Source organism: Octodon degus, unplaced genomic scaffold (assembly GCF_000260255.1).
Source record: "Octodon degus isolate 3935 unplaced genomic scaffold, OctDeg1.0 scaffold00056, whole genome shotgun sequence".
Classification (NCBI taxonomy): domain Eukaryota; kingdom Metazoa; phylum Chordata; class Mammalia; order Rodentia; family Octodontidae; genus Octodon; species Octodon degus.
This window is the reverse complement of record NW_004524632.1, coordinates 5787983-5801749: the sequence shown is the minus strand read 5'-3', so window position 1 is coordinate 5801749 and position 13767 is coordinate 5787983. Positions and strand designations below refer to the sequence as shown.

The window sequence follows — 13767 nt, the reverse complement described above, 5'->3', positions numbered from 1 at the left end:
CTTATTCTACTGAGCTATCTCCCTGGTCCCTATAACTTCTTCTTCTTGGAGGAAACATCAGTGAGGTGTTTGGGGATTTTCACTTTGCTGATACCAATTTTTGCAGAGGTGGCAATGACAAACTTCCAGTGTGTTCTTTGTAGAGGAAGATGATTAAGGCTCAGAGGCCCAGTCGCAAGCAGCAAGCCACCGCCCAGCTGCTTCAGGAAGGCCACTCTCTTGCCTCTGTGACACTCAGTGAGGATGATCAAGATGGTGCCGGGAGTGATATTAACTCAAAGTTTCCTCACATTCTGACTAACGGGTTTCTTGCCTGGCTCAAGAGCTTTTGGGGCACATCGTCAGTAGGGTAGTATGTAGGCATTTTTCGAAGCTTAACCACCCGGCTATCTCCATTCTTGTCCCCACTGACTGGTTTTGTGATCACAGCAAGAGCTTTCTCCTTCTTTTTCTTCTCGACCTTTGATTTAGCACCTATATACTTTCCCTTGTACAAAGCCTTTCTGGAATGCATAGCAGATTGGGAGAATCTACCAATTCCTCTAACCAGGTCAGGATTTTGGCTGCAGTGGGGCTGCCCCTTCTTGGACTTTTTTTTGCCTTCACCTTACCATTTTTACCAGTACCACTGGCAGAGGCCTTCTTGGCTTCGGGTTTCTTCCCTTTAGTGTCGGGCTTCTCAGTTTTTTCACCCGCCATCTTCCAAGATGGGAAAGAGAACTAAGTTTTCCTTTTTTTTTTTTTTTTTTAAAAATTAGCTGAGGGCTGGTGAGATGGCTCAGTGGTCTAAAGCACCTACTTAGAACAAGCTTAGCAAAGCACAGGGACCCCGGTTCAATCCCCCAGCACCACATGCCAGCCAGCCCCGCCCCCTGTTGGGCTGAGCTGGCCACACACACACACAAATAAATAAATTAAATTAAATTAAATTAAATTAAATTAAAAAAAGAAAGAAATTAGCTGAGAGGCCTGGGGAGATAGCTCAGTAGAATAAGCACTTGCCTGGCAAGCACAAGGACCTGAGTTCAATCCCTGGTTCTGCAAAAAAAAAAAAGAAAAAAGAAAGAAAAAGAAAAAGAAAAAGAAATACATAAATAAATTAGCAGATGACTGAGGCTAGCACCAGTATTCCCAGCTGCTCAGGAGGCTGAGGCTGGAGTATTACTTGAGTCTGGGAGTTCCAGACCACCACGGTGAGACCCCATTTCCTATAGTATCCAGCTGGGGGGGCGCAGCAGATGGGAGGCAAGGACATCGTGAGTTTGAGGCCACCTTGGGCTACACAGCAAGTTCAAAGCCAGCCTAGGCTATAGAGCAAGATGCTGCTTCAGAAAACCGAACAAACAAACAAGTAACCAAGGGCTCGGGAAGTGGCTCAGTGGCAGAGTGTTTGCCTGGCATCCACGGAGCCCTGTGCTCAGTGCCTAGTACTACCAAACACATGTACACAAGAAAAACAAACAGCCCCCCAGAAATGGATAAGAAATTACAAATTTGAACCCTGCAAGTCGACAGTAAGGAATTTTTGAGGTTAATAACCGAGTGTGTTGGCGATTAGGTTCAAGTCATTGGCCTTTGTTTTTGGTTTTTATTGTCTTTCGCTCCTAAAGATGCACACTGAAGGGCCGGCCATATAGCTCAACAGGCCAAATCACATGCAGGTGTGGGGACCAGGGTTCAATCCTGGTGTGCCATGCTGGCCCCACCCCCAGGGCGTTTGAGACTGGGCATGGTGGCACACGCCTGTAATCCCAACCCTTGGGAGGCTGAAAACAGGAGGATCACTAGGAGTCCGAGTCGATCTGTGTAGTGAAACCCTGTAGACCCTGTACTAAATACATTTTTAAAAAGAAGATGCACACTGAAACATACAGAGGCAATTAAGTGGGAGGGGGAAATCTGGAAGGGAATGAATGAAGCTAGATTGGTCCTTAGTTGATAATTGTTGAAGCTACTTAGTGGATTCGCAGAGGCTCATTATCATACAATTCTTGTTTCTTTGAAACAGGATCTTGATACATTGTTTAGGCTGGCCTCAAATTTGGTTAATCTTCCTGCTTCAGCCTCCTGAGTGCTGGGATTACAGTTGTGCGCCACCATGACTGGTCTGAAAAATTTTCTAAAATAACAAGTTGAAGGACCCCAGGCCCCCCGCCCTACCTCACCTCTGGGCCCCACTCCATCTGTTCAGCAGTAGGTTGCAATCTGTCAGCTGTCATCACCTTGGGCCTTGGGCTCCAGCCAGTCCTGGGGACTGTCCTTGGGTCTTTTGGGGGGAGGATCAGAGGGGAAGTGGCTGCAGGTCTTTTGCTAAGGGAGGCTGGTCTCCATGCACCTGTGACAGCGAAGGGTGTGAGGAGGTGACTCCAGAAATAGCAGGGAAGACAGCAGGGGGCGACGTGGAGTCACATGGAGAGCAGGGGCTGGCAGGCGGCTGAGGCTCCCACTCCGCCATCCCGTCCTCTGGCCCCTTTGCTCTGCCTCCAGAGCCTCTCTCCCTTTATCTCAGAGAAAGCAGAAAGATACAAGGTGATTGGGGACAAACACCTGTCTGGGAGCTGGAGTAGATGCTGACTGTGGCATTCGGTGGCTCTCCAGGGACAGGTGGGGTGGTCAGGTGGAGAGAAAGGAACAAACACAAGGACACTTTCCAGCCAGCCACCCCAGCTGCAGGGCTGCACCCTGAGTTCTCAGACCTGACCCTGGCAGGTCTTAGACGTCCTTGCCACCAAGGACTGTGGGATGCTGGCATCTGGGAGGGCCCCCTTTTGCCTGTCCTGAGGAGGAGGCCTGGGAGTGAGGCTACCCAACCCTTTCACACTCAGACCCAGGTCCTATGGCCGATGCAGGGAGACAGAGCAGGCAGTGAGCGGCCCCCTGTGGTTGCCGTTGGTGGAGTCAGGCCTGGAACTACATGCCTTACCAGTGTCCAGCTCATCCACAGCCTGACTTCTGGGCCTCCATGTCCCTGAGGCTCAAGGTTACTGTCTCTACAATGGGATCAGGGCGGAGCTCCTGCAGCACTGTGGATATGGAACAGAGGTGGATACTCAACTACACTCGAGCCCTTGGGCCCTGGGGTGACCAGCCAGCTGTCTTTACCCTTGAGTGTGCAGGCCCCCCCTATGGGCAGAGCATGGGCATCTCTGTATCTCTGTGTCGAGTACCTGAAGGGGCTCCAAAAACAGGGGCTGTGATCGCCACCCCTGAAATGCTTCTCACTGATGGTGGGAGGTGCGGTAGCTCACACAGCAGGGAACTGTGGGGACCAAGGTAGGAGGAGAGGGCAAGCACCTCACTTAAAGCCACGTGGCCAGGGAGCAGTGAGCAGGGCCACGTGCCCAAGTCTCCAGGCCTATGCAGCGAGCCCCGCACCCTGGAGCCACAGGGGACCCTCCTACACGCCCCACCTGTCTCTTCCAAGATTTATGCTCTGGAGAAGCTCCGCCAGGCTGAGGCCAGGACAGCTCACACCCCGCTTGCTGTGAAGGCAGCTGTCACCCAGCTCTCTACACCTACGGGTTGCTGGGCCCTGTGCCAGGCCCAGGGATAGAAGGGTAATGGGCTTCTAGTCTCTGAAGAGCTTGGTCACCTGTACACCCACAGGGCTGGTTTGTCGGGCGCATGTGCGCCTTGGGGACCTTATGAGCGGGTCCTGGACAGGATGGCTCAGGACAAGAAGCCTAAAAGCTATCAATTAAGGGTGATCTAGGAGTGCAAGGAAAATGAAAACCACTCCTTTGAGTTTTTTTGTTTTTGTTTTTTCCAATACCAGGGATTGAATTCAGGACCTTGAGCTTACCAAGCAAGCATTCATTTAACTGAGCTCTCTCCAGCCCCAGGGTTTTTTACCCTTTTGGGAAGGGTTTTACTATGCAGGAGGCTGGCTTTGAACTCACTTTATAGCCCAGGCTGGCCTTGAACTTGCAGTGATCCTTCTGCCTTATAGAATATGTTTTATTGTTTGGTTTTTTTGAAACAAGATTTCTCCACGTAGCCAGGTTGGCCTCAGACTTACAGTGGCTGATCCTCCTATCTCAGCCTCCCAAGTGCTGGGACAATGGGCATGGGCCACCCTTCCCCTCCTGACTCAGGCTTTAAGGGAGGACCCAGGTAGCTGGGTAGGTGATTTACTGGCAAGGATGACTGCAGAGACAGAGCTGTGCAAGGCCCTGGTGCACCCTAGAAGGAATGGGCCGGGAGGGGGAGGTTCCCTCCCTCCCTCCCTCCCTCCCTCCTTCCCCCGCCACTGTCTCTGTCACTCACAGGGGTTGGGCCGGGCTAGGACAGCCATGGCAGCAGTGTTCGACTGGATTGCTCTCCTTGTGGGCAAGTTGGGGCCCTGCTGGGGAGGGGCAGCTGGGGTGGGGACTAGGATTCAGGAGGTAGGAGCTGGAAAAACAGGAGTCTTCCGGGAGAGGCCTGGGGGGTGAGACGGGCCTGTGGTCTGGGGCCATGGGCTGGAATCCCCAGGCAGGCTGGGGTGCAGGGCTGTGGGCTCCAAAGACTAGAGGTATCCTAGGCCTGGGGTGAACAGTACAGCATGGGCCCTGAGGGTTGTGGGCCCTTTAATGGGCCTGCTGCTTGCTGCTTTGCTCAGGCTGTGACTAAATTTGGCCCAACAGGGAGGGAGGGGTGGCGGGTAGGTCCGCTGGACCAGGCTCCCTAGGTCTCTAGCACAGTCCTGTGCTTCTGGGCATAGTAGGGAAGCCAGGTCAGAGTTCAGGCCCCACAGTGGCCACTCTTCCTCTGAGTGTCGCTCAGTCCCCTCCTCTCCAGCCTCCCAGATATTTAGCATGGGATGGGGTTTCTCACCAAGTTACCACACACACACACACACACACACACACACACACACACACACACACGCTCACACACATGCAGACACACCTCTCAAATGCCCCCCACACCCCACACCCTTACCAGTGAAATGAAATGTCAGCTCTATCCATTTGGAAGGGGGACTCCCACAAATCACAAATAAAAGGCACTATGACCTTGTCACCTATTTAAATGGTAGTCCATAGCCAGGCATGGTGGTGCATGCATGCCTTCCATCCTAGCACTCAGGAGGCTGAGGCAGGCAGAGCTCTAAGTGTTCAAGGCCAGCCTGAACTACAAAGCAAGACCCAGTCTCAAAAAAAAAAAAAAGAAAAGAAGGGGCTGGTGAGATGGCTCAGTGGTCTAAAGCACCTACGTAGAACATGCTTAGCAAAGCACAGGGACAACAGTTCAATCCCCCAGTGCCACATGCCAGCCAGCCCCGCCCCCTGGTGGGCTGAGCTGGCCACACACACACACACACACAAATAAAATAAAACACAAAACGGTTTATTTAAAAAAAAAAAAAGAAAGAAAGAAAGAAAAGAAAAGAAAAAGAAAAACAAAAGGCAGCACAGCGGGGGCTGCCCCAGCTCTTTTGCTTGGAGCCAGGGAAGGTGCCCTCCACTGTCAATCTTTAGGAGCTGGGGCAGAAGGCGCAGAGTTTGACCCCTGCCAGGTCTGAGGCTCCTGTGTTTGGGATTTGTGGGTCCCCACAGCTCTCTGGCTCACACTGGGGGACACACAGCTGCAGCAGGCCACGCTCCATCCGCTAGTGGGCCACATCTTTGTGCATACCTTGGACCATGAGACCTTCCTGCGCCCGCCTGAGGACACTGGTGAGAGGGCCGGGTGAGGGCAGCCCTCCAGGGTTCCAAGGTGCTCCTGTTCGCCTCCAATTCCATCTTTCTTCTCCCAGCCGTCCTGCCCTCTGCGAGTGTCACCTACCATGCTCACCTCCAGGGACACCCAGACCTGCCTGGTTGGCTCCGCTATACCCAGCGCAGTCCTACCAAGCCTGGCTTCCTCTATGGCACTGCCACCGCAGAAGATCGTGGGCGCCAGATCATTGAGGTGCCGGAGGGACCCTCAGATCTGCCCTTGGTGGTGGTGGTGGTGTTACTGTGTCCCTTGTGGTCATTTGCATAAAGCAGTATACAATTTGCATGTTCCTTATGTGTTGGGGGTGTCCTCTTCCCCCCAGGTCACAGCCTACAATCGGGACACTTTTGACACCACTCAGCAGAAGCTGGTGCTGTTGATCCAGGACCCTGAAGGTACCTTCAGCCTTGCTCCACCCCTCCCCACCAAAGCCTGTCTGGGGGATCTCCCTTGGGAGGAAGAGGGGGAGGCTTTGGGAGTAGTAGGGGAAGCATCTTGGAAAGTGGGAAGTCAGGGAGGACACAAAACTGATAGGAGGCTGAGGGATGTGGACAGTTTGCTGAGGTCGAGTTCAAAGTCAACAGGAACTACATAAGAAGACCCTGTCTCAACAAAGGGGGGCACTGATCCGCTAGGTGTTTTTTGTTTTTGTTTTGTTTTGTTTTTGGTGGAACTGGGGATTAAATCCAGGCCCAAGCAAGCGCTTACTCTACTGAGCCATGTCCCCGACCCCTGGTTAGCTAGCTGTGGTGGCAGACACCTGTAATGTCAGCGCCCGAGAGGCTCACACAGGAGGATCACTGTGAGTTTGAGGCCAGCCTAGGCTACATAGTTAAAAGAAAAGAAAAGGGAAGAGAAGATAGTTTTAGGGGCTGGGCACTGGACTAGGGTCCTAGTCTTGGGTTGTTCTGTAGATGGACTGTGAGCCTCGGTGTCCGGAAGAGCATCTGGGGCCTGTAATGTACTGGCGAAGAGACTTGGGGGTGTGGGAGAAGGCTTGGAGGAGTCTGGGGGCATGGAATCCGGAAGGGGTGCAGCCTGACCTCCCCGGCTTCCCCAGGGCCCCGGCTGCCGTACCAAGCGGAGTTCCTGGTGCGCAGCCACGACGTGGAGGAGGTGCTGCCCTCGGCGCCCTCCAGCCGCTTCCTCACGGCCCTGGGGGGCCTCTGGGAGCCGGGGGAGCTCCGGGTGCTCAACATCACTTCCGCACTGGACCGCGGGGGCCGCGTGCCCCTCCCCATTGAGGGTCGCAAGGAGGGGTATGAGGGCAGCCTGGCGGGCTTCCTGAAGGGGAAGGCAGTTTCCTTCTTGTTTGGGAGGTGGGTGGGCATCAAGCGGGGATCTCCCCAATTTCCAGGCCGGGTTCACCGCGGAGTGTGATCCCCGGTCCCCACCCTTGCTGACCCCGCTTCCGCCTGCGCCCAGGGTGTACATCAAGGTGGGCTCTGCCTCGCCCTTCTCCACCTGCCTGAAGATGGTGGCATCCCCCGACAGCCATGCCCGCTGTGCCCAGGGCCAGCCCCCACTCCTATCCTGCTACGACACCTTGGCGCCCCACTTCCGTGTGGACTGGTGCAACGTTTCCCTGGTGAGCGGAGGAGATGCTGACTCCAGAGCTGGGCGGGGCGGCGTCCCCATCTCATCCGAGCTTCTGATTTTCTGCTGGTGTTGGTGTCACCCCAGCCTTATTGTAGGCTCTCCGTCTTGGGGACACACACACACACACACACACACAGTTTTACCTTCTCCCACAAGGGGGCAGCAGAGCCTACAGTCCAGGCAGCGAGTCTGCAGCCGCGTGTGTCCCACACCAGCCTGGCCCGACCTCTAAAACAGGGTAAACTCCAAAACCCTTACTCCACCCGGAGTCACTCTGTGTGACATCTGTCTGCTTCCCACGAGGTGCCATCTTTCCAACCCACTTGCAATGAGAAGTGGACAGCTTGTGAGTGATAAACGAAATCGTATCACTCCAGGAGCCGGGTGCACTCTACAGCTGAGGAAGCTGAGGCAGGCAGAGACAAATTACCTTAGGCAAGCGTTTGGCTGGGTCAGCAGTCAAGCCCAGGCAGTCAGACCCAAGAGCCGGCACTAAAGCCTTGTGCAGAATGGGCCCCTCTTGGCTCCTCCCCCAGTGCTTGTCCTATTGGGTCACAGGAGCCAGGCATCCTTGCACACAGGGCAGTACCTCAAGGTGGGCTGGCCCCAACCTCTGCCCTGTCCCCGGAGGGTCTGTGTTTGACCCGGGTCAGCCCTGGTCTCCGTGCAGGTGGATAAGTCAGTGCCGGTGCCTGTGGACGAGGTGCCCACCCTGGGCGACGGGATCCTGGAGTATGATCCATTCTTCTGCCCCCCGACTGAGGCCTCGGCCCGAGACTTCCTCCCAGATGCCCTGGTCACCCTCCTGGTGCCTCTGCTGGTGGCTCTGCTGCTTACCCTGCTGCTGGCCTATGTCATGTGCTGTCGGCGAGAGGGACTGTGAGTGGAGGTGGCACAGAACTCTGTGGGCGCAGGGCTGGGTGCTGGAGTATGGGAGGTCACAGCCAGAGGACATCAGGGTTTTTGCTAGGCAGCCAGGGGCTTGGGTAGGACCTGCTGCTGCAGGGGAGGAGATTGTGAAGAAGGCTGGGGGGAGGGGATGCACACACAGGGCACAGAGAGTGCCCCCCAGGTACTTTGAGACAATAACCCTCAGCTTTGCTTTTCCTCAGGCTAAAGAGGGACCTGGCCACCTCCGAGTGAGTAAATGCTGGGAGTGTCCCCCTCCCCACCCCACTCCACCCCCACCCCACCCCACCCCACCCCACCCCCACCCCCAGCCCCACAGCCTGGTCCCAGCTCTGCCCCAGACTGGCTATGTGTGCTAAGCCCCTGACCTCATCTGCTGGTCATAGAAGGGTCTGTGGTGGCACAGAGGGAGTGGACCTATGTAGGTTTGAGAAATTCACACACCTCACACACACGCGTGTACACACACGCGTGTACACACACACACGCACACACACACACACACAAAGCCACACACGCTTCACTCTGCTCCAGACAACTGGGTTCTAGATTGGGCTTTGGATCTCTTTCCAGCCTCAGGTTCTCCAGGTGTAGTGGTGCACGCCTGTGCTCCCCGCACTCACAAAGCTGAGGCAAGAGGATCGCTATGAGTTTGAGGCCAGCCTAGGCTACATAGTTGAATTCAAGGACAGCCTGAACTATTTAGCAGGACCCTTGTCTCAGAAGAAAGACCAGCTGAGGGCTATGGGAGCTCTCAAATTTTGCTCCTCCCAACCCAGATCTCTCGCCTCCTTTGGCTCAAAGTGCTTCCTATGCCATGGCCTTAACCCTCCTCTGCACCTCTAACCCTCTTCCTCTCCCACGTCCCAAGCCCCAAAGATTCCAGGAGGCAAGTGTGCAATAAGTTGGGCTCCTTTTATTCCCACAGCATTGAGGCTGTGGCGAACCTGGCACTCCTGCCAGCTGGCCCTTCCCACCTTAATGGTGGCGCTGGCTGGCCACCCTGCGAACCCCCTTGGGGAGCCGCTTGTGGCCCTGTTTAGAGCCCAGTAGTGATCGGCGCTGTCTTGGTCGGTGCTGTCTAGGCCGGTGCTGCTGCCCAGCCTTGCGCTGCCCAGGCCGACGATGCTGCCCAGGCCTCCGCCGGGACTGCCGTCCTCTCTTGGCCTTGAGCTTGGGTTTGGAGGCCTTCTTGCCCAGGCGGAAGGAGCCAAAGGCCCCCTTGCCAGTCACCTGCCGGAGCATGCCCTGTTCCACCAGCTTCTTAAGTGCACGCTTGAAGCGCCAGGCGTTGCGGATCATGTTGTAGCCAGTGGTGGCTACTGCATTTTTCAGGGTGTTCAGGGACACGAGGTGGCATGTCCCCTTGTCAGCCATGGTTCTCAGGATCACCTTGGATATGCTGGGCTTCGGGGGCTCTTTGGGACAGGGGCTGCCTCCACACTCACTCTTGCTGGCGACACCTGAGGTGCTAGCCTGCTGGCCCACAGCGGCAGCAGTGGAGGCTGCAGGCTCAGGGGGTGGCGGTGGTCGTGGCAGCTCCCGGTTGCTCTGCATTTCTTCCTGGAGGGGGAGGGGAGGGCAGCTGGGCGTGTGGACCTCCAGGGTGGCGGCTGGGTGGCTCCTGGTGGTGGCGAGCTGTGTCCTGCTCCTTCCCCTCAGGGGCTTCCTCGAGGGAGGTTAGGAGGATCCTCCACGGCCGGCCTCAGCAGGCTTGTGCCTGGACTCAGGGCGTGGGCAAGTTATGTCTGTGCTGACCTCACGAGGACATTGTGAGGTCACCAGAATCCTGTGCAGGTCACAGTGGCCCCTTTGATCCTTCCTGGGAGGGGCAGGCGGGAGGGGCCAGGAATGTGCCTTTGTGGGCGCCCAGGCCCAGTCTCAAAGTCTGAGCGCTCAAGTCTTTTACTTCTTTGGTGGTACCAGGCTTGAAGTAGGACCTTCATACTGAGCTCCGTCTCCAGGCCCTTTTCACCGTCTGTCTGAGACTCAGTAAATTATTGTATTGCCCAGACTAGGCTTGAATTTGGGATCCTCCTTCCTCAGCCCCCCACCTGACTCCTTGAGCAAAACTCTAGAAAGCAGTGAAAGGCTTCATTTTTATCTTTTTACTTCCATTTTTATTTCACAGGTCCCCAACTTGCCACAGTAATTCCACAGAGAGGGCTTTATTTCTCGGGTCTGGCAGGCCGGGGCAGGCTCGGCCTGTAGCACTTAGTGTGTGGTGGGTTTTCTCCGTGGCTGGCCTTCTACTCGCTTTCAGCTTTCTGGGCCCATTCTGTGGGTTAGGAAGTCTGCTTCCCACGTCAGTTGGGAATCCATGGCCAGCTTCGCCATGTGCCATATTAGCCTGTGTTGGTTTGGGATTTGTGTTGATTTATTTCAACAAAATTCAAATTCCTCAGTCTGCTCCACGTTTGCCACTTTTCAGGCTATCATTCTACAGCCTGTACTGGTCACGAAGTCCCCTCGGGCCTAGGGCTCACTGTCCCTTGGGTCTGCGCACCCAGGGCAGAGTACACAGGGAGGAGATGGAGTCGCTGCCTAAGGCCAGGGGAGGGGCAAGATGAGCTCTGGGCCGCTTCTCCTCTGTGTCTGATCAGTAACCATGTGGCAAGTGGGGTCACCCCAGACCCTCCCTGTGAGGAAACCAATTCTCACAGTTCTGGTGAGAAGTCCCTGCTCTTCTGGTGATGGGTCAATGTTGTCAGGCTGGGTGGGTCTGTGACAGAGAACCCTGCAAACACCTTCTGTGGAGGCCAAGCTTTAGGGGCTTGTTATAGTAAAATAGCCTCAGTGATGCTGTAGTAACCGGAAGCCTCCCATGATAAGAGCTGCCAAGCGGACCAGGACGCGTCTGAGTATTTTTCCTAGATTAATTCTTTTCATTCACAACTACATCAGAGTGAGGAAACTGAGACACAGAGAGAGTAACATGCCCAGGGTGGCAGGGCAGTAAGCAGCCAGCCCAGGCTGGAGCACTGAGGGAGTGCTCAGTTCAGCCACTGTATACACTTTCTCAGGATGAACTGAAGCAGCCCCTGCACGGGAAGTCATCCAGGAGGACTCGGAGGACTAGTTGAGCTGCCAGAGGACCCGGAGCTGGGGTGCAGGAAGGACTTGCCTCCGGGTGTGGCGCACGGTGCTGCTGGGATTTCCAGCTCATTCAGAGTGGGGCCTCAGAAGCCTGGTGTGAGACAGAGACGGCAGGCAAGATCTGTGCCTGGGCAGGGCGCAAGGCTCAGTTGCACAGGAGTATGGAGGGGCTCATTCTGTGGGCCACGCTGGCCTCGAACTCATCGTGATTCTCCTGCCTCGGCTTCTGGAGTGCTGGGATGATGGGTGTGAACCACTTTGCCCTGCTGGAATTGGTATTGAAGGAGCAAGTACAGCTTAGTGAGACCCTGTCTCCAAATAAAAAATGGCCAGGTGTGGTGGCACCTGCCTGGAATCTCAGCACTTGGGGGTCCGAAACAGGAAGATCATTGGGAGTTTGAGACCAGCCTGGGCTACAAAGTGAGCTCAAGGCCAGCCTAAGCTACATAGGGAGATCCTGTCTCAGAGAGACAAACAAAAAATAAATGAAAAATGGGCTGGGGATGTTGCTCAATGTGAGGTTCTGGGTTCAATCTCCAGTACTGCAAAACAACACACACACACAATTAAACCCAGCAGATGCAGGCCTTTCCAAATATATATCCAGGGTGGAATCTGTCAGTTTCTCAGTGTCTAGTGAGCACTCACCCTGTGTTCCCTGTGCGCATTTGACATGTAATGATCCTAGCAAAGTAGGAGGTAAGGGAAACTGAGGCACAACACGGTTAAGCAAGTGTCCAGGAACATACAACATTGAAAGCAGGCTGCCTGGGCCCGAAGCTTGCGCCTTCAAGGCGAGGCCCGGCAGGCACCCTGGCGCTTCTGGTTTGCTCCCTGCCCCCACTTCCTGTGTGGGAGCTCCACCCCCTCTAGCCAGGCAGGACCTGGGGCTGACTCCTGCCCTGTCCCCCAGCATCCAGATGGTCCACCACAGCACCATCCTCGGGAACACAGAGGAGCTGCGGCAGATGGCGGCCTCCCGCGAGGTGCCCCGGCCTCTCTCCACCCTGCCCATGTTCAATGTGCGCACAGGCGAGCGACTGCCACCCCGCGTGGACAGCGCCCAGGTGCCCCTCATCCTGGACCAGCACTGAGGGCCCGGCCAGGTGGGTGTGGCTGGGCAGTGCAAGCGTCATTTCTGGAAGCAAAGTGGCTTCCATCTCCAGGCAGGGTTTGTGGTGGGGCAGGAGAGGTCAGGGGAAGGGTGCACAGCCCTGCTTGTGCCTGCAGGGGAGCCCTGCCCCCCCACGCTTCCAGTGTGGCCCTGACCTTGTTCCCCTTTTCTCTCCACACAGAGAGCTGCTGACCCTCGACTGTAGCTGATTCCCATTCCTGGCCCTGGTGGACGCCATGCTTAGAAGAAGCGGAGGGATGGCAGTGCTGTTTGGGGTCAGGGCTCCCAGAATAAACGCTCGCTGCTTGCTGTCTGTTGCTGCCAGTGCCTTCTCCTCCACGGTCCTCACTGCCTGCATTGCCCTCTCTGCCTTCTGGGGTCGCCAGGGGCTGGCGGCTCACCCTTCAGACCCTTGGCATTTGCTGTCTTCTCAAATCCCCTGGAAGGAGGAAGACTGCTCCCGGCAGCTCTCACACAAACTGGACCACAGCGATGGATGACCAGGTCAATGTCCCCATTGTACAGACAAATCCCAGGAGATCCTAGGAAACTGAGGCCTAGGAAGAGTAAGCGACAGACCCAACGTCACAGAGCACACTGGTGTCAGAGCTTGAATTAGAACTTGGCCCGTCCGCTCACACCCTGCCTTGGGGAAGTTTTGCAAAGCAGGCAGCCGAGGCCCTTATCTGGAGCTTTAGTTGACACCTGGGGTGCTTGTCAAGCTGCGTGTCACCAGCGTGGCATCCCACAGCCCTGGAGAGCTCAGCCGGCCATGCAGAGGCCTGAGAGTTTTCTCCCTGTGGCTGTAGCCAAAACGGGCCATTCTGCCTGCCCACCGCCATCTTCAAGGCCTCCAGTGCTATGTGTGACAGCTTCCTCCCAAGGAAGCCTGCGGTGGGCCCGGGTGAGGGGGGACAGCAAGGGAGCAGGGACCCGTGCCAGCCTTTCCTTAGGTGGCAGCCGCAAAAGAACTGAAAAACGGCCCGGCCCCGCACGTGCCCCTTCCCTTGCCAGCGGCTGCTGGGGGTCCCCCAGGGCACGCAGCTCTCACCCCAGGCGCCTTCCCAGCACTCCCAGTGTGAAGAAGAGAAGCTGCCGGGGCTCACAGTCCCTGTCCTCATCCCATGTGGAATATGGGGTTTCCCCGTGCCCTTGAGGGTCTGGGGAAACCGCAGGAAGAGACTGAACCCTGAGTTGCTGCGGAAGATGCCATCTGTCTGGGTTTGTGGGGCCAGTGAGATAGCTCAGCTTAGGCAAGCTTAGGCAGGCGCAGGGGACCGCAGTTCTAGCCCCATGACCAGCATGTGGTTAAAAGTTCCTCAGGTCCAGCTGAGCTGGCCAAAAAA

At 55.9% G+C, this 13767-nt stretch overlaps 2 protein-coding genes across 3 annotated transcripts; one reads left to right on the top strand and one right to left on the bottom strand.

Moving 5' to 3' along the window:
* The first annotated feature begins 4230 nt into the window (after window positions 1–4230).
* Sgca (sarcoglycan alpha) lies at window positions 4231–12734 on the top strand. Of its 2 annotated transcripts, XM_023717912.1 has the most exons (10): window positions 4231–4329; window positions 5541–5660; window positions 5741–5895; window positions 6026–6098; window positions 6764–6962; window positions 7129–7291; window positions 7973–8181; window positions 8415–8441; window positions 12221–12413; window positions 12603–12734. In XM_023717912.1, the coding sequence occupies exons 1-9, from the start codon at window positions 4293–4295 to the stop codon at window positions 12399–12401; spliced, it is 1164 nt and encodes a 387-aa protein (XP_023573680.1). In that variant the 5' UTR covers window positions 4231–4292; the 3' UTR covers window positions 12402–12413; window positions 12603–12734. The 2 variants fall into 2 exon arrangements, with proteins under 2 accessions (XP_023573680.1, XP_023573681.1); XM_023717913.1 differs by lacking the exons at window positions 7973–8181; window positions 8415–8441.
* On the bottom strand, window positions 8898–9986 carry LOC111817349 (spermatid-specific linker histone H1-like protein). Its single transcript, XM_023717914.1, has one exon. It carries the CDS (start codon window positions 9766–9768, stop codon window positions 9190–9192), a length of 579 nt encoding a protein of 192 aa, XP_023573682.1. The 5' UTR covers window positions 9769–9986; the 3' UTR covers window positions 8898–9189.
* Window positions 12735–13767: the final 1033 nt, after the last annotated feature.